Source organism: Scyliorhinus torazame, chromosome 10 (genome assembly GCF_047496885.1).
Source record: "Scyliorhinus torazame isolate Kashiwa2021f chromosome 10, sScyTor2.1, whole genome shotgun sequence".
Lineage (NCBI taxonomy): Eukaryota > Metazoa > Chordata > Chondrichthyes > Carcharhiniformes > Scyliorhinidae > Scyliorhinus > Scyliorhinus torazame.
The window spans coordinates 43,052,463-43,075,319 of record NC_092716.1 but is presented as its reverse complement, the minus strand read 5'-3'; the positions used below and the strand labels follow the sequence as shown (position 1 = coordinate 43,075,319).

The window sequence follows — 22,857 nt, the reverse complement described above, 5'->3', positions numbered from 1 at the left end:
CTTTCAATTGACTCACGGTATTCAATACTTGGTTCATAAAAGGTGCTATGCAGGGCAGTGTTGCAAGTCATGCAGAGGAATCATGCACATGCTGATGCCATATAGACAGACACATAAATCTACCATATATTTCAGGCTGCTTGAAATGCTGAACTCTGCTCCTTAACACAGAGGAAGCAAATGGTTGCGTAAAATGAGCACTGCAGTATCAGTGCAGCATTTCCATTAACAGTTTTGAAATGTGTTTGGAATGCCCTTTTATCTTTGATGGTTTCTCCCATACACTGAACGGCTCATGGTTTAGGAGACTACCACAGCAACTTGCATAGAACAATAGAATACCTACAGTGCAGAAGGAGGCCATTCAGCCCATCGAGTCTTCACCAACCCTCTGAAAGAGCACTCTATCTTGGCCCACACCAGCCCCCACTCCCGTAAACCCAAACCTAACCTACACATCCCTGGACCTATGGGCCAATTTATAATAACCAATCCACCTTACCTGCACATCTTTGGACTATGGAAGAAAATCGGAGCACCCAACGAAACCCATGCAGACACAGGGAGAACATGCAAACTTCTCGATAAATACGTGACTAGGATGGGTCTAGAGGGATACGGCACTAGGAAGTGCTGAGGATTTTGGCCAAGGGTGGTATCATGACCGGCACAGGCCTGGAGGGCCGAAGGGCCTGTTCCTGTACTGTATTGTTCTTTGTTCTCACAGAGTCACCCAAGGCCGGAATTGAAACCGGGTCCCTGGTGCTGTGAAGCAGCAGTGCTAACCACAAGGTGCTTTGGCGATACATGGAAAGAAATGTTTGCTGTACCAAAGGAGGAGTTATTAGGCGAGGCGCAAAGTCTTGATCATAGGCATGGATTTTAAAGAGTTTGAAGAAAGAAGAAGGCAGTGGAGAGGCAGAGGGGTTTAGGGAGGGACATTCTAGAAAATGGGACCTATATTTCTGAATACAGTTCAATGAGTGGTGTGTGTGTGTGTGTGTGTGGGGGGGGGGGGGGGGGGGGGTGAAGTGAAGCAGTTGCATGATTAAGTGCAGCACTGCAGAAAGTCACAAAGATAGAGTGGCAATTCCATGTAGGAATTTAAACATAAGGGTTTTAGTTTGTGGTATTTAGGGATCAAGGACCAACTTAGTTCAGCATGGAGCAGGATGATCGATGAATAGGCCTTAGTACAGGGTAGGATATGGAGCAGGGCAGGATATAGGTGCAAAGACCATGGTGCAGGGTAGGGTATAGGTGCATAGACCTTGGTGCAGGGTAGGGTATAGGTGGAGAGACCTTGGTACAGGGTAGGGTATAGGTGGAGAGACCTTGGTGCAGGGTAGGATATAGGTTAATAGTTTTTGGTGGAGGGTAGGATATAGATGGAGGTACATTGGTGCAGGAGGGGATATAGGTGAATGGACCTTGGTACAGGGTAGGGTATAGGTGGAGAGACCTTGGTAAGGGTAGTATATAGATGGAGAGGCCTTGGTGCAGGGTAGGATAGAGGTGGAGAGGCCTTGGTACAGGGTAGTATATAGATGGAGAGGCCTTGGTGCAGGGTAGGATATAGGTGGAGAGGCCTTGGTACAGGGTAGGATATAGGTGGAGAGGCCTTGGTGCAGGAGGGGATATAGGTGAGTGGACCTTGGTACAGGGTGTGTTATAGGTGGAGAGGCCTTGGTGCAGGGGTAGGATATAGGTGAGTGGACCTTGGTACAGGGTGTGTTATAGGTGGAGAGGCCTTGGTGCAGGGTAGGATATAGGTGGAGAGGCCTTGGTACAGGGTAGGGTATAGGTTAATAGGTCTTGGTGTAGGGTAGGATATAGATGGAGATACCTTGGTGCAGGAGGGGATTTAGGTGAATGGACCTTGGTACAGGGTAGGGTATAGGTGGAGAGGCCTTGGTAGAGGGTGTGTTATAGGTGGAGAGGCCTTGGTGCAGGGTAGGATATAGGTGGAGAGGCCTTAGTGCAGGGGAGGGTATTAGTGTATTTTTTTTCCTGACAGATAGGGGCAGGGAATCCTGTGGCAAGTAACTCACCTCCTGAATCCTCAAAGCTTGTCCACCATTTATAAGGCACAAGTCAGGAGTGTAATGGAATATTCTCCATTTGTCTGGATGAATACACCTCCAACAACACTCAAGAGACTTGACACCATCCAGGACAAAGCAGCCCATTCGATTGGCACCCCATCCTCCAACTTAAGCATCCACTCCCTCCACCACCACTAACAGCCGTGTATACCATATACAAGATGCACTGCAGCAACTCACCAAGGTTCCTTTGACGTTCCATACCTGCGACCTCTGCCACCCAGGAGGCCAGAGGGCAGCAGACACATGGGAAAACCACCAACCAGAAGTTCCTCTCCAAGTCATTCACCATCCTGACTTGGAAATATATTGCCATTCTTTCACCTCGGGGACTGCAGCAGTTCAAGAAGGTGGCTCACCACCAACCTTCTCAAGGGCAGTGAGGGATGGGCAACAAATGAAATAATTAAAAAAATTAATGCTTAGGGAATCGCAAACTAGACCACCTGAAAAGAAAACCATCAATTTGTAAGGACCTTTGGAAAAAAGGATCATTGACACTCTGGAAAAGGAAAGAAATGTTGATATGTCTCCTACGCAAAGCAGGACATTTTCTTTGTGTCTTTTTTAAGCGCAGCTTCATACAACTAGCTCACCAAATGCTAATGGAGATCTGTGAAATTCAGGATGCTGTCCTTTCTACTTCATGTATAATGGAAAATGTTACCAAATCCACTGCTACTTCAGAGTTTAAAAGGGAACCCATAGGAAACATTAAAACTTGGAAAAATAGAAATGCTCCTTCAATGAGCCCAGTCAGGCTGGAGCCCTTTACTAATCTACACCAGCAAACCCCCTTAGGTGTCCTAATGCACAAATATCAATGTATCTCCTTGCACACTCGGTTAAAATATAGGGAGCCAGTGATATTTCCTTTAAAGAGACAATGCTGCCATTTGCTGTAATTCCATTCCAAATGCCATTAACTTTTACTGGTCAGTTCACATCATTAAAATGCTATTAGCCTGCAGAGTACTTTAAATTGCATTAAGTAATGTGATTTACTGACATCAAGTGCTGTGATTTACTGACATCGTGGCCAGGGCGGGTGGAGAGAATTTTAGAAAACATTTACTCATATTCAAATAAAACACCCAACTACACCCATCAGTTCTGCACAATCTGCACATACATTTCAGCGTGGTTGCTTCAGGACAAAGTCCTTACAATGGTTCACTTATTCTCCCAAAGAATGGCTAAGGATGCGATTCTAACACCCCATTGCACCCAGCGCACCCCCTTCTATTCCTGGAGAATAGCAAGAGAGACCCTGGGCGCGATTCTCCACTCCCACGCCGTTTGGGAGAATCGCCTGGGCCGCCGAAATTTCCGGGGATGCCGGTCCGACGCCCTCCCGCGATTCTCCCAAGCGGCGGGAACGGGCCTGTCGAGTTTCGCGGGCCGCAGGCCGGAGAATCGCCGGAGATACCCAAAATGGCGATTCTCCGACATCCCCGCGATTCTGAGGCCCGGATGGGCCGAGCGGCCAGGCCATAACGGCGGGTTTCCCCCGGCGCCGTCCACACCTGGTCGCTGCAGTCGTGGGCGATGCGTGAATGCTGGGGGGGCGGCCTGTGGGGGGGCGAGGGGGGATCCTGAACCGAGCTTCACCTTGAATGAGGGGTGGCCCGCGATCGGTGCCCACCGATCGTCGGGCCGTCCTCTCTGAAGGAGGACCTCCTTCCTTCCGCGGCCCCGCAAGATCCGTCCCCCATCTTCTTGCGGGGCGGATTTGGACAGGACGGCAACCCGCGCATGCGCAGATGATGCCCGTTATGCAGCGCCGGCCGCGTCATCTATTCGGCGCCGCTTTTACGCGGGCGACAAGGCCTGGCGCGTGTAGATGACGCGGCCCCGATACTGGCCCATTGTCAGGGTCGGAATCGGTCGGGACCGGGGCCATTCCGCGCCATCGTGAACCTCGACGGCATTCACGACGGCACGGCCACTTCGGCGTGGGGGTGGAGAATCGCGTCCCCTAAACGGGGTTCGCACCGGGTGCAGAATGGAGCGTGATGCTCCTGGCCCGCAGCAACTTACACAATCTGGTTCATGCCCTCGCTGGGCGTAAACCAGGCTCACATATTTAAATGAGTCTTCAAACTTCGGGCGTGATTCTCGAGCGAGAGCACAACGCTGCCGGAGAATCCCGGGATAGCCCTCCAGGGGGCCTCCCGACATTCTCCGCACCTGGCCAGATTCACCCAAGTCCTGCGAGATGTCGGAGGCAGACCTCCGCCCAAAAGGGCCAGGACCAAATGACGCTCGCGGAAGTAGGTGGTAAATCTACTTAAGACCTACCTGCCTGGGGCCCACTGGCCCCCATTGATTCTCCAGCCTCCCCAGGGAGGCTGCAGCTGGGCGCCATTCAGCATTGGTCCACGCGAACGTAGACCAGGTGGAACGGCACCTGGAGCGGGGGGTGGGGGGTGGTGGTGGGGGGGGGGTCTCCCAGGCCATCGGAGACCTTGGGTGGTTATGGTCAGTGCAGGATGGACCCCTGGCCCTCCCCCGGAACATGGGCACCTTGGCACTGCCCAGCTGGCACCTTGGTACTGCACCCCTGGCCAAAGTGCCGGGCAGCACTGCCAAGCTGGCAGGAGCATTGCTTGGGTGACAGGGTGGCAGTGCAAGGGTGCCCGAGTGCCAGGTTGGCACTGCCAAGGGTGAGGGGCCGAGGGGGGCATGCCCATGAAATCAGGGTGGAAGGGAGGTTTGAAGTGTGGGGGAGTGCAAGTCAGGTAAGAAGGCCCTCCAGGAAGTTGGGGAGTGACGGGTGGTGGTCCTGGAAGGGAGGGGATGCTGTAAGCGGGCTTGGGGGGTTGGGGCCTGAAGTGGGGGGCCCCCAGGGACCCCATAGCGGGGTGTCCTCACTTGGGGGTGTGGGGTAGTGCCCATGAGTATGGGGAGGTGACCTTGGCCATGCATGAGGGGTGTGGGGGACCCACAAGCTCACTTAGAGATCAGGGCATTCTTTCAAAATGGCGACCTGATCTCTGAGTTCAGCTACCCAGTGCTAAAGAAGATTCTAAGGTCGTGATTCTCCAGAAACATTTCGAAGTGTGGTAGCGAGCTTCCCGGCGTTTGGCCCGCAACGTAATTCTACGTTAATTAGTCCACTTAACGAGGCCTCACGGGCATCTCACTGCAAATGAAGGCTTGGCAGCTGATTCTCCGGGACCGCGCTCACTGCTAACAAGGTCGAGCAGGAGTTAAACTGCACTTGCTCAGCCAACCTCAGCCAGCTCGCAACAATGGCACCGAGGAGACCAGCCACAAGATTCAGAGATGCTTACCAGCCGAGGCTGCCAGACGCCGTGGAGGCCAGGAGGGTTGTCCTGTTCCCCGAGGATCCAGGAGGGTCAGCCGTAGGGCAGCCAGTGCTGCCTGGGTGAGGTGGCGGCAGCTGCCAGCTTGGGGTGACCAGGAGGACTGGCCTCCAGTGTCGTAAGAAGGTCAACGATCTACACCGGGCAGCACGAGTGAGTAGACACCAACCCCCCCACCGCACCCCCCCCCCCCCCCAACACACACAAGGGAATATCCACTCCTCACGCGACTGTGATGCCCAACCCTTCCTCCACCCCCTCCCCCTTCAACCCCCCCCCCCAACCCTCCCTTCACACCCACTCTCCCACCACTGTGAACCACGCGTGTGGCTAACGATGTCCTCTCTGTGCCTCCTCAGGGAATGCTCGCCCATAATCATCGGGAGAGGGCCCAGAGTGGCGGATGGATGCTGGACTTAAGAATCCTCACCCCTTTCGAGGAGCGGGCCCTGGAGGTGACTGGTGTGGCCAAGAGCAGATCGGGCACCAACAGACGCCGCAGTGTTGAGGAACCACCGGACTCCACCCGGAGGACCTGTCAAATTTGAGTTGTTATTGCCTTACTGACTGACCCATCCCTCTGTGAGAAACACCGCTCACTTGATAATAATTTACACTAAGCCAAATTCTGAAGAAGTATTTTATTCAATCGATCTTGCAAGAACGGGTGCCGCTTGTCAACAGTAGCAGACACACAGAATTAACACAGCATGGTTTTTTATATACAATCTCTGAGAAACACGCCCCACTCTCTGCCCCGATGGCAGTTTCCTTATCAGTGATTCCTTATTTGGACTTATGTTCACTTTGGCTTCCCCCTTGCTTCGCCTAGCAGTGGTTTCTGTTAGCTCCTGGTACAGCCTTGAACCGTCAATTAAAAATGATGTAGGATGAGGTCCCCCCGTCTGCACCTGCATCCTGTTATTGTAAATCCTGTTCATTCCCGAAGGTCAGTCACGTTCACAGTTACAACAACTTGGGCACGGCAGCTTACACAAAACTCCACTTGACATCTTATTTCCCATCAAGCACTATTGTTGACATCTTCTTTGTGAACCAGAGTTATTCATGTAAAAACAACATAAATTACTCATTTCTCCCACTGATCACATGCCCATTCTCCCGCAGGCCCAGCAGCCGATGGCGCCGGCCCATCCCAGGCGGCCCCCTCTCCTGAGCACACAATCTGGTGAGCACACTCTGTTGATGAAGCACATCAGGTGAAGGCAGGAACCCCCAGACAAGACAGCAGTCGGAGGGCTGCTGGATCCCAGGACCCAGCTGGGTCCCAGGCTAATGCTGAACTTCTGGAACAGAGTTACAAGGAGCTGATGGAAATGTTAGGGTGCGGCCGGGACATTCAGGTGGAGATGTCAATGTCAGTCCAGCAGATCCATAGCCGATTGGAGGAGTCCAGAGGGTACGGGTGCAGGAGATATTGCCGGCAATGCGTGGCACTGAGGCCAACAGTGCTAGGGTGGCGACCGCAGTGGAGAGCCTGGTGCTCGTCGTTGGCACCATGAGTGAAGGTGTCCAGCCAAACTTGCTTCATTATTATTGGGCGGCGAATGTGGACAAGGTGCGGCGGTGGTGGGAAGGAGAAGGGTGAGAGTGCGTTAGGATGGAGGAGGAATCTTGTAAGGGGTCTAGTTTGAGGGCTATGGTGATGGCAGCATTGCCAATGGCTCCGAGTAGGTATTCAGGGAGCCCAGTGGTGCAGTCAACGGTGAAGATATGGAATCAGCTGAGGAGGCATTTCAGGGTGGAAGGGATGTCGGTGCTAACGCCGCTGTGCGAGAATCATGGGTTTGAGCCAGGAGGGATGGATAGCGTATACAGGAGGTGGAGGGAAATGGGGCTGGTCAAAGTGAGGGATTTGTATTTGGAGGAAGGGTTTGCCAGTCTGGAGGAGCTAAGGGGGAGGGCAGTGAGTTCAGGTATCTACAGGTTAGGGACTTTGCACAAAATGTCTGGAAGGGGTTCCCTAGGTTGCCGGGATACATCCTGCTGGGGCGAATGTTGCTTCCAGATGTGGAAGGGGAGGGAAGAATTGGGGATATATATAAGTGGTTGGGGGAGCAGGGAGGCGAGCGGGTGGTGAAGATCAAGGAGAAATGGGAAGCGGAGTTGGGAATGGAGATCAATTGGGGAGTATGGAGTGAGGCACTGCGAAGGGTAAACGGGACCTCCTCTTGTGCAAGAATGAGCCTGATACAGTTTAAGGTGGTGCACAGGGTGCATATGACCCGGGCGAGAATGAGTGGGTTCTTTCAGGGAGTAGCAGATGAGTGTGAGAGGTGTGGGCGGGGGCCAGCGAATCATGCGCACATGTTTTGGGGTTGTGAAAAATTGGGAAGATTCTGGGCGGGAGCGTTTGCGGTCTTAGCCAGGATAGTGGAGGAGGAGGTGGACCCGGACCCTTTGGTGGCGATATTTGGGGTTTCAGAGAAGCCGGAGCTCATAGAGAGGAGGAAGGCCGATGTCATGGCCTTCGCCTCTCTGATTGCATGGCGACAAATTTTGCTGGAGTGGCGGTCGGCATCGCCACCGGGGGTAGCGGCATGGTTGGGTGACCTGTACGACTTCCAGCGGTTAGAGAAGATAAAGTATTAGTTAAGGGGCTCAGCAGGGGAGTTCAAGAAAAGGTGGGGGATGTTTGTGACCGTGTTTGAGGAGCTGTTCGTCGCAAGGGGGGTGGGTGGGTGATGGGGAGGGGGGGGGTGAAAAAGGAGGAAAATCAGTACAAACTGTATAGTTTGTAGTTGGGAATAATGTTTCCCGGGGTGTTTATTTGCTGTAACCTACTTTGATACAAGTTTGAATAAAATGTGTTTTAAAAAGAAAAATGAGTGAAGGTGTCCAAGGCGTCGCACAGTCAGTGACGGCCATGGCTGAAGGTCTCGGCAGAATGTCTGTCTCGCTGGGGGATGTGACCCAGTACCAGGCTGACCTTGATGAGGTTCTACGGGACATGTCCCGCTCTGAGATGGGAATGGCCGCGGCGCTGCGGAGCTTGTCCCAGTCTCTGAGGAGTATCGCTGAGGGCATTGATATGATGGTGCAGACCATAGGGACCGCCAGGGCTGGCAGAGCCAGATGATAGAGGGGCAGCTGGAAAAGGCTGTCCCTCCGTTGCGAGGTGAACCCCAGGGCCCTGTAGGCACCGACCGGGAGGAAGGAGCACTGAGTGCTAACCCCATGGCGCAGCAACGGTGGCCACCAGCTTCACCAAGTGTCACCCGTCTGATGAGGCTGTGTCTTGCAGTAAGCACACGGGACAGGGCGGCACAGCTGTGCATGTGCCGCTGACAAGTGCGTCGGGGCCCTCTGGCCTCAGAGCCACCAGAGGATGCCCGCCAGAGGCAAAGAAGGCCACGGGATGAGGTAAGTAACTGGCTGCCTCCACCTCAGATGTGCATCCTGGGGAAAATATCTAGACGTATGATGTACCGTCAATTACCACGAGACGAGAATGGTGAAACAATCGAGGCATTATTGCACAAGATGTTGTGCCTCCCGCAGCTGGAACCAGAATGGAAGCAGCGCAGGAGAGCATACACTTTTATACGCCACCTGCTGGACGGAGCCAGCAGGCAGGGATTTACCGTCGTACCTGTAATATACGGCCATTGCCGTAATACATACAATATATCACTAGTGGTGTTTATCACATTCACCCCCTGTTAGAAAAAAAAGTCCGGCGGGGGTGACAAAAACATTACAAATTAAGTCTGTCGGGGGCTTTGACCCTTCACTGTGATCACCTCAGTCCTGGTGGTGATGTGGGCACCGACGTGGTCACTTGCGTCTCCGGGAGCGTGTTGTCCTCGTCATCGTCACCCCAGAGTGGATCCAGTGGGAGGACGGATCCCGCTGGGATGGGGACTGCGGTGAGGTTCGCTGGAGGGAGGGTGAGTGGCACAGGGGTGAATGAGGCAACCGGGGGGGGGGGTTGAATGACTTCCTCTTGTGGCTGTGTTGCTAACTTTTGGTTGATTCAATTGGCTCTGTTTTATAACCTTTGCTCTCGAGTCGCCAGGTATCTTTCTGATACCACCACGAGGTTCAAGTTCAAGTAATGATCAATGACTCAATACACCGATTAGTAAGATTCAAATCAAAGCACATTTATTATACACAGTAATCGCTACTCATGCATAAATTCTCCTTCTAAGCTACTTCTACAACTAACAGGCCTATACTTAGCTTCGACTGGCCCACCAGGTCAGGGGAACAAATGGCCTGTCGTTCGGGTTCTGAGTCTGCGGGATTCAAAGTTGGTACGGACTGGGAGCTAGGAGCGCTTATCTCGTAGCGAGCGTTGACTTGAGACTTGCGGAAGCTGAACCGGTCACTGTCAAGGGTTGGTTCGCGTTGCTGAGTGACCCGGTCAAGAAGGATGATTTGAACTTGGGGGCTTAACTTTATAGTCCCCAGAGGCTTCCCGCCTTTCGGGCGGACCCCGTACCTGGTTCCAAGTGATTGGACTCAGTTCCAATCGCTTGGTTCGATTTCTCCAATACTGGAGCAGTTCCCTGATCGATGGGCGGTCTTGAGGTGTCCGTTAACCTCTTTTGTGTTGGCTCCTGCTGGCGCTGAGGAGTCTGGCTTGGCCTTGTTTATCCAAATGTTTCGATCGTTCCCGGGGATCGCTCATTAGTATGTAGATGGCTGCTACATTATTATGCAGATGGCTGCTTGTATCGATGCTGTCTGGGCTTTTGCAGAGTTTAATACACAATAAACTAGCACCTGCTAGTTTCTGCCTGTGTTGGCTGAATTTCCCTTCAGCCTTTGCTGTTCTCCATTTTAAGTCGGGAATTGGCCAACTCAGGTGGCTACAGCTGTTAGCCTTTTCCCTCTGGGTTGCTGACATACTGCACGATCTGGTGAAGCCACCTGGGCTGGAGAGAGTGACATGAGTGTGCTGGACTGCTAGTACTGTGGTGGGACCCTTGAACCTGCCAGCTGGTGAATCACATAGTTTCATATTATTGAAAATATGATAGTATACTTGTATGTGTAGTATAAAGGGTTGTGTAGTATAAAGGGTTAGCAGATAGGAATGTATGACATAGAAGTTGATGTAATCACTGACATTAGACTCGCAAGTGAGAGGCTTGAATATCATGCCTAGGAGCAACGTGCCCCCACTGGGTGCAATTTTCCCACTGCGCTGTGCTTGGCACTGAGTCTGTTGCACCGGGTGCCTCACGGGAGAGACCCGCAACGGGCGCCGAGCCGGATTCGCCATGCCTGGTGTGATCTGGATCACACCCTCACTCGATGAGATACAAATAATCATATTTAATTGAGGTGGGGGCAGGGAAGGGCAGTGCCCGGGTACATTTTGACATTGAGAAGGAGTGAGGCCAGAGGGGGGGCCATACCCGTGAAAGGGGGGGTGAATGAAGGATGGTGGGATATGAAGGACAATGCCATAAGTATGGATGGCACCCATCTCATGTTTGGGCGGGGGGGGGGGGGGGGGGGGGGCTCGCTCTAACTTTTAGTGATGGGTGGGAGATTGCTCTTCGAGGGTTGAGGGTTGGTGGCGTTGCCCATGTCTGCAGGGGCCGCATTGTCTGTCGGTGGTGGGTGAAGTGGCACCCCGATCTGAGGAGCAGATCTTGCCAGTGAGTTTAGTTTCCCACTGCAGAAAGATTTAGGGATTTACCGGGGAGAAATTCCCCAAGCTCAAAACTAATGTGGGTGGTTACCGGTCTGGATTTCACCAAATAAACCAGTGCGAATCACCCCACCAAACTCACCCAAAATGACACTTGAGGCGCAATTTACCCAAATGGAGATAGAGTCCCTTAGTGCGCAAGATTAGCTGGATGCTTCCCAGCACTCAGAATATCAAGAAACACGCCTCTATCTAACAGTCCCCTGGAAAAACAGGCTGCCCCCACCCCTCCACACATAATGCCAGCTTGGCACCTTTTGCACTGCCAGGGTGCCAGGCTGGTGGTGCCTGGGTGGCATGAGCAGTGCCAGGGTAGCACCCAGCCCAAAGGGCATGCACCTGGGGGCCTCCAATCCCCTGGGAGACCCCACGAGGGCTGTTCCGTCTGGTCCCCACTTGTCCCCACGGCGCTCGTACAAGGTCTCCAAAGCGAGGGGGGTGGGGGGTTAGATCCCACGGCCAGGGTAGATCTCGGGAATGCAAATTAGAGTGAGACTGGCTGTTTCACGCAATATGCAGATTTGCCAGAAAGTGATCCCACTCAGTGGGCGGGATTCATATCGTGACATCTTGCGAGATCGCGTTAGATCTCGCAAGGTGTGGCGAGTCGTGTAGTGGGATCCCCCAGCATCTACCAGTCACGTGTTGCACCGCGCTGCTTTTCAGGTGCAATGCGACTGGTAGATCTCGACCTTGGTCAGTTTTTGGGAGAATCGTGTCCCCTGTAAACTGTTTAGAATTGTACGAATAAACAAATGTTAGGCAGATAACGGAGTGTGACGGTAGTCTGTCTGTTAAGAAAGCTCCACGCCAAGAGCAGGGCGGCACTGTTAGCACAAGGGCGACACAATAGCACAGTGGTTAGCACTGTTGCTTCACAGTGCCAGGGACCCAGGTTCGATTCCCGGCTTGGGTCACTGTCTGTACGCAGTCTGCACGCTCTCCTCTGCGTGGGTTTCCTCTGGGCTCTCCGGTTTCCTCCAACAAGTCCCGAAAGATGTGCTGTTGGGTGAATTAGACGTTCTGAATTCTCCCTCTGTGTACCCGAACAGGCGCCGCGACTGGAGGCTTTTCACAGTAGCTTACTTCATTGCAGTGTTATTGTAAGCCTACTTGCGACAATAATAAAGATTATTATTATTAAGAAACCAGAGACAGGAATCATCCCTGAACAACTGTGACTTCCGGGTACTGTAACAAACCTCTACATAGAAGTGTTTTGAAGTCCTACCCTACCCTGCCCTATTCTGGCTATGCACCAGGAACAATCCTACTGAATTTGTGTACAGTAGTACTGTAACAGAACTAGGAACAAAAACAGGAGTAGCTCCATTATCTCAATTATCAGGGATCATTGAGCAACCTTTGTACTGTTTGAGAACAGGAGGAGAAGTTGATAAGCTGTTGAAGAAGCATTTGCGATCCTTTGTCGTTATAAATAGAAGCATAGAATGCAAAAGTAAGGAAGTTATGCTGAACCTTTATAAATCACTGGATAGGTCTCTGTTGGAACAGTTCTGGGCACCACCCTTTCAGAAACATGTCAGGGCCTTAGTCAGTGCGGGGCATTTTACCCAGAATGATGCCAGGGATGAGGAACTTCAGTTATTTGGCAAAAAATGAGATTTGTTCCACTTCCGGCAGAGAAGGTCAACAGGAGATTTATGATGAAGGATGTTGATAGAATAAATAAGTAACATCTATTTGTACTGACAGGTGAGGCTGGCAAAAGAACGAGAGGAGCGATGAGAATTTTCATTACACAGCAAGTTTTTATGCTCTGAAGTGCCTGGCTTGAAAGGGTGGAGCAAGCAGATTTACTGGTAGTTTTCAAAAGGGAATTGGCTATATACTTTGTTTTAAATAAATTTAGAGTGCCCAATTATTTTTTTCCAGTTAATTTAGCGTGGCCAATCCACCTACCCTGCACATCTTTTGCATTGTGGGAGTGAGACCCACGCAGACTCGGGGAGAATGTGCAAACTCCACATGGACAGTGACTCAGGGCCGGGGTCGAACCCAGATCCTCAGCACCGTAGGCAGCAGTGCTAACCACTGTGCTGCCCAATGAAAGTATATTCTTAAATGTGGAGATCAAAATTGCACACAGTACTCCAGGTGTGATCATCCAAATCCAGTACAATTGTAACAAGACTTCTTTATTTCTGTGCTCCAATAAAAGCCAACAGGCCATTTGCCTTCCTAATTACTTGCTACACCTGCATGCAAACTTTCTGCATTTCTTGTACATGCTATGGGTGCAGGAGATGATGCCAACAATACATGGTACCAAGACCGACACTGCGAGGATGCCGACTGCAGTGGAAAGATTGGAGCACGATGCCCGAATCTTGAGTGGTGATGCCCAAGTCATGGCTCAGTCTGTGGCGATCATGGCTGAGGATCCCGACATGTCCCAGTCGATGAGGGACATGTCCCAGATGCAGGTGGACATTGTCGAAGCACTCCAGTGCATGGCCCAGACACCGAGTACCTTCACTGAGGGCGTCAACACCATAGTGCTGACAATGGGGAGCAGCCAGGACTGGCTCCGAGGCCTCTGGAGCTCAGTCCAGCTGCCCTTCCATCCCATGGAGACGGGCGTCTTCAGAGAGAAGGAAGCACTGGAGGCGAACCCAGGGCCTCCCACCAAGGACAACACAGAGGTCACCAGTTTTTCGGAATGCCCCCCTCCTGATATCTCAAGGACGGCGGGCAGAACAGAGTGGCACTGCGATACCCATGGCACTGGTAAGTCGGCCAGGGCCCTCTGTCTTCAGGCCCTCCAGATGACGTCCACCAAGGGCATCAAAGGCCACGGGCCATGGAAAGCAGCAGGCTGACTCCATCTCTGATGTGCATTCTTGGGACACGCCTAGACATAGCATTAGACCATGAAAGATCAAGATGAGTGAGGAGCATTGAGGGCATGAGAGGGGTGGGGTCACTTTCTGAAGCCAGGGGGAATGAAAATGCAAATGTTCAGTAATAGAACATGTTATACCTGATAAATGTGAAGCCTCTGTTAGGTTGAACTTCACAGTGGGCCTGCCTGCATCCCCCCACCCCCTGTTGTCCTTTGCTCCCCCGCTCCATGGGCACAGTGGTCCACGATCAAACGTCCCTGATGCAGACCCCGTTCAGAGGAGGGAATTAAGAGCAGAAAGGCAAGAGTCGGACTTTGGTGAGGAGCACCAGAGCTTTCCTCACAGCGAGTGGTCATCACTCTCCTGCCTTGTACACTGACCCGCTGACAGTGCTGCTACAGGCCAAACACCCTGCAGTGATGTTACACAGACCCATGGGGGGGGGGGGGGGGGTGCGGGTGGGAAGAGGGTGATGGGGAGGGGGTGGGGTGAGGGGGAGGGCGGGCAGGGAGTGGGGGGAGGATGGTAATAGAAATGAAGGGGGGAATGAGGGAAATAGGAATGCAGGAGGGGGAAGTAGGGAAATGGGGGAGGTGGATTGAGTGGGAGGGGGATTGGGGTGGAGGGAGGGAAATTGGGGGGGGGAGGTGGTTGAGCTGACCCTGTGAGAATCTGGTGAGGATGAAGGCCTCCCTGGTTCTCAAGGCATGTTGGACCCTTGTCGCTTCCTGTCCTCCATTCTCCGGCTCTTTGTGTGACTTTCAGCATATAACTAAGAACAGGTTCTGTCCTGGAAGTGTTTGGTAGAGCAGACAGGCTGCAGCTGGGGTTGTCCCTGTTATGGATCTCCACAATATTTAAATATAGGTTGAAGGCCTCATAGATACAAAGCCCCTCACCCCCCCCCCCCACCCCATCCTAGAATGCTTCAACCCCCCCCCCCCCTCCCCCCCTCCCCCCACTCCCCACCCAGTGCCCCTGAGCTGTATGCCGGAAAATGGAAATGACTATGTACCTCTTTACTTCCCCTTGATAGCCATTGCAGCAGCTTCACACTTTTGAAAGGATGTACTAAACGCCATCAAACAACTTACCGCTTGGGAGTCAGTTAATTCCTGGGAGGCAGCTACATTCGACGTCAATCTCACAAATAAGATTAAAATGAATGCAAATGAGGGTTAATGATATGTTCGCTATTTTGGGGTAAGATTTGTAACTCACCATCAGGAGCGGGCTGGGTAAAGTGCAAACTAGATCACGTCCGGTCCGAATCTCGATTTTTGGCTTTTTCCGCTTATTTACCCAGTGTGCCCAGATGCGCGCTGGGTACAACTCCGGTGGTTAAATCACACCCGTGGTCTAAATCAGGAATTAAGAACAACACAGTTGGTGCCAAGTCTCGTTGTTCTTTGGTGTTAGATCAGGTCTTAACTCCATATTTACATTACAGCCAAGAGGGGTAGATTTTCATGTGTCTGATTGCATCTAGGGAGATGTGTGTGGTGATTTGCATGTGCACATCAATGTATATAGTTATCTATCCTATATATAGTTATCGGTATGACCTCCGACCAGCAGGTGGTGGTAGAGATCCACCATGTGACTGGAGAGATTCAGCAGTTGGTAGTAAGTCGTATTAGAGGACAGTCGCACTAGAGGTAGCTCCAGGAGAATTCACTGAATTCATTTATTAGTTACCATTTGTATTATAGTTCATTAGTTATCTTTCCACATGTTTGTTAATAAATCATCTTACTAGTTACAGAACTAGATGTTTTGTGTACCTCATTAACACGGTCATAACACAGAACACAACATGATACCAAGAGTTAAGAATAATTAAAGATAACAACGGAGAAGACAAGATGAAACAGGCTGAAGAAAGAAAAAAGAAAATTCTTCCACCTACCTGGCAAACCTAGGGTAACTGGAACTCAATGGAAAGACTGTGAAGTTAGAGATGGAAGGTTTGAAGGCACCCCCACCACTTCAAGCCACCGGTAATGTAGATGCAAATTGGCGAATTTTCAAGCAGCAAATCAGACTCTTTTTTCCAGCCCTTGGCCTGCAGGCACAGCCTGATGATAGTTGTATTGCATTGCTGCTCATGGTAGCAGGTTCTCAAGCAATAGAAATATACAACACCTTCGCCTTCAACAGTGAAGAGGAAAGCAAGAGCTTCGATGAAATAATAAGTACTTTGATCATCGTTGCTCTTCGAAGAAAAATTAAACGTTGAACATTGTATATTTCGTGGACGTAACCAAAAAACAGGCAAATCTATTTTTTTTAATAAATGTTTTTCATTGGATTTTTGAACAGCAGGCAAATCTATTGATAGTTTTTTTTTATAAATATTTTATTGAAAATTTTTGGTCAACCAAACCAGTACATTGTGCATCCTTTACACAATATTATAACAACACAAATAACAATGACCTATTTTATAAACAAAAAATGAATAAATAATAAATAACAAGAATGAAAACTAACCCTAATTGGCAACTGCCTTATCACAAGTAACACTCTCCAAAAATATAATTTAACAGTCCAATATATAATTATCTGTCGCAACGACCTATACATATTATACAGTATATATTAACAACCCTGAGAGTCCTTCTGGTTCCTCCTCCCCGCCCCCCCCCCCCCCCCTCCCCTCCGATCCTGGGCTGCTGCTGCTGCCTTCTTTTTTCCATTCCATCTATCTTTCTGCGAGGTATTCGACGAACGGTTGCCACCGCCTGGTGAACCCTTGAGCCGACCCCCTTAGAACAAACTTAATCCGCTCTAGCTTTATAAACCCTGCCATGTCATTTATCCAGGTCTTCACCCCCGGGGGCTTGGCTTCTTTCCACATTAACAATATCCTGCGCCGGGCTACTAGGGACGCAAAGGCCAAAACATCGGCCTCTCTCGCCTCCTGCACTCCCGGCTCTTGTGCAACCCCAAATATAGCCAACCCCCAGCTTGGTTCGACCCGGACCCCCACTACTTTTGAAAGCACCTTTGTCACCCCCATCCAAAACACCTGTAGTGCCGGGCATGACCAAAACATATGGGTATGATTCGCTGGGCTTCTCGAGCACCTCGCACACCTATCCTCCACCCCAAAAAATTTACTGAGCCGTGCTCCAGTCATATGCGCCCTGTGTAATACCTTAAACTGAATCAGGCTTAGCCTGGCACACGAGGACGACGAGTTTACCCTGCTTAGGGCATCTGCCCACAGCCCCTCCTCGATCTCCTCCCCCAGCTCTTCTTCCCATTTCCCTTTTAGTTCATCTACCATAGTCTCCCCCTCGTCCCTCATTTCCCTATATATATCTGACACCTTACCGTCCCCCACCCACGTCTTTGAGATCACTCTGTCCTGCACTTCTTGTGTCGGGAGCTGCGGGAATTCCCTCACCTGTTGCCTCGCAAAAGCCCTCAGTTGCATATACCTGAATGCATTCCCTTGGGGCAACCCATATTTCTCGGTCAGCGCTCCCAGACTCGCGAACTTCCCATCCACAAACAGATCTTTCAGTTGCGTTATTCCTGCTCTTTGCCACATTCCATATCCCCCATCCATTCCCCCCGGGGCAAACCTATGGTTGTTTCTTATCGGGGGGCCCCCCCAAGGCTCCAGTCTTTCCCCTATGCCGTCTCCACTGTCCCCAAATCTTCAGTGTAGCCACCACCACCGGGCTTGTGGTGTAGTTCCTCGGTGAGAACGGCAATGGGGCTGTCACCATAGCCTGTAGGCTAGTCCCCCTTCAGGACGCCCTCTCTAATCTCTTCCACGCCGCTCCCTCCTCCTCTCCCATCCACTTACTCACCATTGAAATATTAGCGGCCCAATAATACTCACTTAGGCTCGGTAGTGCCAGCCCCCCCCTATCCCTGCTACGCTGTAAGAATCCCTTCCTCACTCTCGGGGTCTTCCCGGCCCACACAAAACCCATGATGCTCTTTTCAATCCTTTTTAAAAAAGCCTTCGTGATCACCACCGGGAGGCACTGAAACACAAAGAGGAATCTCGGGAGGACCACCATCTTAACCGCCTGCACCCTCCCTGTCAGTGACAGGGATACTATATCCCATCTCTTGAAATCCTCCTCCATTTGTTCCACCAACCGCGTTAAATTTAACCTGTGCAGTGTGCCCCAATTCTTAGCTATCTGGATCCCCAGGTAACGAAAGTCCCTTGTTACCTTTCTCAATGGTAGGTCCTCTATTTCTCTACTCTGCTCCCCTGGATGCACCACAAACAACTCACTTTTCCCCATGTTCAATTTATACCCTGAAAACTCCCCAAACTCCCCAAGTATCCGCATTATTTCTGGCATCCCCTCCGCCGGGTCTGCCACGTATAGTAGCAAATCGTCCGCATACAAAGATACCCGGTGTTCTTCTCCTCCTCTAAGTACTCCCCTCCACTTCTTGGAACCCCTCAACGCTATCGCCAGGGGCTCAATCGCCAGTGCAAACAATAATGGGGACAGAGGACATCCCTGCCTTGTCCCTCTATGGAGCCGAAAATATGCAGATCCCCGTCCATTCGTGACCACGCTCACCATCAGCTGCACCCATCTAACATACCCCTCTCCAAAACCAAATCTCCTCAACACCTCCCACAAATAATCCCACTCCACTCTATCAAATGCTTTCTCGCCATCCATCGCCACTACTATCTCCGTTTCTCCCTCTGATGGGGCCATCATCATTACCCCTAACAGCCTCCGTATATTCGTGTTCAGCTGTCTCCCCTTCACAAACCCAGTTTGGTCCTCGTGGACCACCCCCGGGACACATTCCTCTATTCTCATTGCCATTACCTTGGCCAGGATCTTGGCATCTACATTTAGGAGGGAAATAGGTCTATAGGACCCGCATTGTAGCGGGTCCTTTTCCTTCTTTAAGAGAAGCGATATCGTTGCTTCAGACATAGTCGAGGGCAGTTGTCCCCTTTCCTTTGCCTCATTAAAGGTCTTCGTCAATACCGGGGCGAGCAAGTCCACATATTTTCTATAGAATTCGACTGGGAATCCATCCGGTCCCGGGGCCTTTCCCGCCTGCATGCTCCTAATTCCTTTCACCACTTCTTCTACCTCGATCTGTGCTCCCAGTCCCACCCTTTCCTGCTCTTCCACCTTGGGAAATTCCAGCCGATCCAAGAAGCCCATCATTCTCTCCCTCCCATCCTGGGGTTGAGCTTCATATAATTTTTTATAAAATGTCTTGAACACTCCATTCACTCTCTCCGCTCCCCGCTCCATCTCTCCTTCCTCATCCCTCACTCCCCCTATTTCCCTCGCTGCTCCCTTTTTCCTCAATTGGTGTGCCAGCAACCTGCTCGCCTTCTCCCCATATTCGTACTGTACACCCTGTGCCTTCCTCCATTGTGCCTCTGCAGTGCCCGTAGTCAGCAAGTCAAATTCTACATGTAGCCTTTGCCTTTCCCTGTACAGTCCCTCCTCCGGTGCTTCCGCATATTGTCTGTCCACCCTCAAAAGTTCTTGCAGCAACCGCTCCCGTTCCTTACTCTCCTGCTTCCCTTTATGTGCCCTTATTGATATCAGCTCCCCTCTAACCACCGCCTTCAGCGCCTCCCAGACCACTCCCACCTGGACCTCCCCATTATCATTGAGTTCCAAGTACTTTTCAATGCACCCCCTCACCCTTAGACACCCCCCCCTCATCTGCCATTAGTCCCATGTCCATTCTCTAGGGTGGGCGCCCTCCTGTTTCCTCCCCTATCTCCAAGTCCACCCAGTGTGGAGCATGATCCGAAATGGCTATAGCCGTATACTCCGTTCCCCTCACCTTCGGGATCAACGCCCTTCCCAGCACAAAAAAGTCTATTCGCGAGTAGACTTTATGGACATAGGAGAAAAACGAGAACTCCTTACTCCTAGGTCTGCTAAATCTCCACGGGTCTACACCTCCCATCTGCTCCATAAAATCTTTAAGTACCTTGGCTGCTGCCGGCCTCCTTCCAGTCCTGGACTTCGACCTATCCAGCCCTGGTTCCAACACCGTGTTAAAATCTCCCCCCATTATCAGCTTTCCCATCTCTAGGTCCGGAATGCGTCCTAGCATCCGCCTCATAAAATTGGCATCATCCCAGTTTGGGGCATATACGTTTACCAAAACCACCGTCTCCCCCTGTAGTTTGCCACTCACCATCACGTATCTGCCCCCGTTATCCGCCACTATAGTCTTTGCCTCGAACATTACCCGCTTCCCCACTAATATAGCCACCCCCCTGTTTTTCGCATCTAGCCCTGAATGGAACACCTGCCCCACCCATCCTTTGCGTAGCCTAACCTGGTCTATCAGTTTCAGGTGCGTTTCCTGTAACATAACCACATCTGCCTTAAGTTTCTTAAGGTGTGCGAGTACCCGTGTCCTCTTTATCGGCCCGTTCAGCCCTCTCACGTTCCACGTGATCCGCCGGGTTGGGGGGCTTCCTACCCCCCCCCACCCTTGTCGATTAGCCATCCCCTTTTTCCAGCTCCTCACCCGGTTCCCACGCAGCTGTATCTCCCCCAGGCGGTGCCCCCCCGCCCATCCCCTCCCATAACAGCTCCCCCCTCTCCCCAGCAGCAGCAACCCAGTAATTCCCCCCTCCCAACCCCCCCGCTAGATCCCCCGCTAGCATAATTACTCCCCCCATGTTGCTCCCAGAAGTCAGCAAACTCTGGCCGACCTCGGCTTCCCCCCGTGACCTCGGCTCGCACCGTGCGACGCCCCCTCCTTCCTGCTTCTCTATTCCCGCCATGATTATCATAGCGCGGGAACCAAGCCCGCGCTTCTCCCTTGGCCCCGCCCCCAATGGCCAACGCCCCATCTCCTCCACCTCCCCTCCTCCCCCCATCACCACCTGTGGAAGAGAGAAAAGTTACCACATCGCAGGATTAGTACATAAAACTCCTCTTTCCCCCCTTTTTAACCCCCCTCTTCGCCCCCCACATTCGCCCCACCACTTTGTTCAAACGTTCTTTTTAATAACCCGCTCATTCCAGTTTTTCTTCCACAATAAAAGTCCACGCTTCATCCGCCGTCTCAAAGTAGTGGTGCCTCCCTCGATATGTGACCCACAGTCTTGCCGGTTGCAGCATTCCAAATTTTATCTTCTTTTTATGAAGCACCGCCTTGGCCCGATTAAAGCTCGCCCTCCTCCTCGCCACCTCCGCACTCCAGTCTTGATAAACGCGGATCACCGCGTTCTCCCATTTACTGCTCCGAGTTTTCTTCGCCCATCTAAGGACCATTTCTCTATCCTTAAAACGGAGGAATCTCACCACTATGGCTCTGGGAATTTCTCCTGCTCTCGGTCCTCGCGCCATCACTCGGTATGCTCCCTCCACCTCCAATGGACCCGCCGGGGCCTCCGCTCCCATTAACAAGTGCAGCATCGTGCTCACATATGCCCAGACGTCCGCTCCCTCCGCACCTTCAGGAAGACCAAGAATCCTCAGGTTGTTCCTCCTTGCGTTGTTCTCCAGTGCCTCCAACCTTTCCACACATCGTTTCTGATGTGCCTCATGTGTCTCCGTCTTCACCACCAGACCCTGTATGTCGTCCTCATTCTCGGCTGCCTTTGCCTTCACGACCCAAAGCTCCCGCTCCTGGGTCTTTTGTTCCTCCTTTAGCCCTTCGATCGCCTGTAGTATCGGGGCCAACAGCTCTTTCTTCATTTCCTTTTTGAGCTCTTCCACACAGCATTTCAAGAACTCTTGTTGTTCAGGGCCCCATGTTAAACTGCCACCTTCCGACGCCATCTTGGTTTTTGCTTGCCTTCCTTGCCGCTGTTCTAAAGGATCCACTGCAATCCGGCCACTTTCTCCTCCTTTTTTCATCCGTATCCAGGGGGGATTCCCTTCTGGTTTACCGCACAGTGTTTTTAGCCGTCAAAATTGCCATTGGGGCTCCTATCAAGAGCCCAAAAGTCCGTTTCACCGGGAGCTGCCGAAACGTGCGACTCAGCTGGTCATCGCCGCACCCGGAAACCCTATTGATAGTTTTTTAACCGACTTGTGACTGAAGGCGCAGTTGTGCAATTTTAGTATTTTAAAGTTGTCGATGATCTGCGATCAGCTAGTGTACGGGATTGCAAATGACAAGGTGCGTGAGAGGTTGCTGAGGGAAGGAGAGCTAATTGGAAAATGTTATCAAGATTTGTCATGCAAGTGAGCTAGCTGCACAGCAGATTAGTACGCTCAACCTGAAACATTTTGGTGCCAATCTGGAAGAAGATGCCAGCGCCATAAGCACTGTGACTCAGTCAGAAAAGAAACGTGGTTTCAGTGCGGGTGGCCATTTTGAGCGGCCAACTGGATCCGCAATTTGATGCCAGCAATGCGGCAATCGACATCTGCCATGGCGATGTCCCGCACTTGGAAAGGTGTGTTACAAATCACTTGGTTGGGCAATATCTCTCACATCCAACAGTTGACCAAACAGGACCAGTTAGCTTAGATAATGAGATATGCATCAACGACCTGGCTGCCCTGGACATGATTAGAACATAGAACATAGAACAATACAGCGCAGTACAGGCCCTTCGGCCCACGATGTTGCACCGAAACAAAAGCCATCTAACCTACACTATACCATTATCATCCATATGTTTATCCAATTGTGACATGAATAGTCTGACCAGCCAAAATGGCAAATTTTTCCTCACCATTTGCACCCATAGTGATGCGGATGCGAATACCATAGAAGATAGATGCACTATTCTGTTGCTCGTTAATTGCACGTTAATCAGATGAAAGCTCGACATGGGAGCGAGGGCCAATATGATCACTTTGTCAGTGTTAAAAGGGTTAAAAATTAAAACAAAAATGGTTTGACGATCAGTACTACTGAAGGAC

The 22,857-nt window shown here is 51.4% G+C and overlaps 1 protein-coding gene across 3 annotated transcripts in view; it reads right to left on the bottom strand.

The window, feature by feature from the left end:
- Nucleotides 1–22,857, bottom strand: part of uraha (urate (5-hydroxyiso-) hydrolase a) — a 113,844-nt gene that overhangs the window by 68,906 nt on the left and 22,081 nt on the right. The window contains exon 2 of one of the 3 annotated variants that reach the window (XM_072518028.1): nucleotides 15,212–15,349. The exons of the other annotated variants lie outside the window; for them this stretch is intronic. Within the exon in view, the coding sequence (XP_072374129.1) occupies nucleotides 15,212–15,214 (3 nt within the window). The 5' untranslated portion in view covers nucleotides 15,215–15,349. The remainder of the gene's footprint in view (nucleotides 1–15,211; nucleotides 15,350–22,857) is intronic. 3 annotated transcript variants of the gene reach the window in all.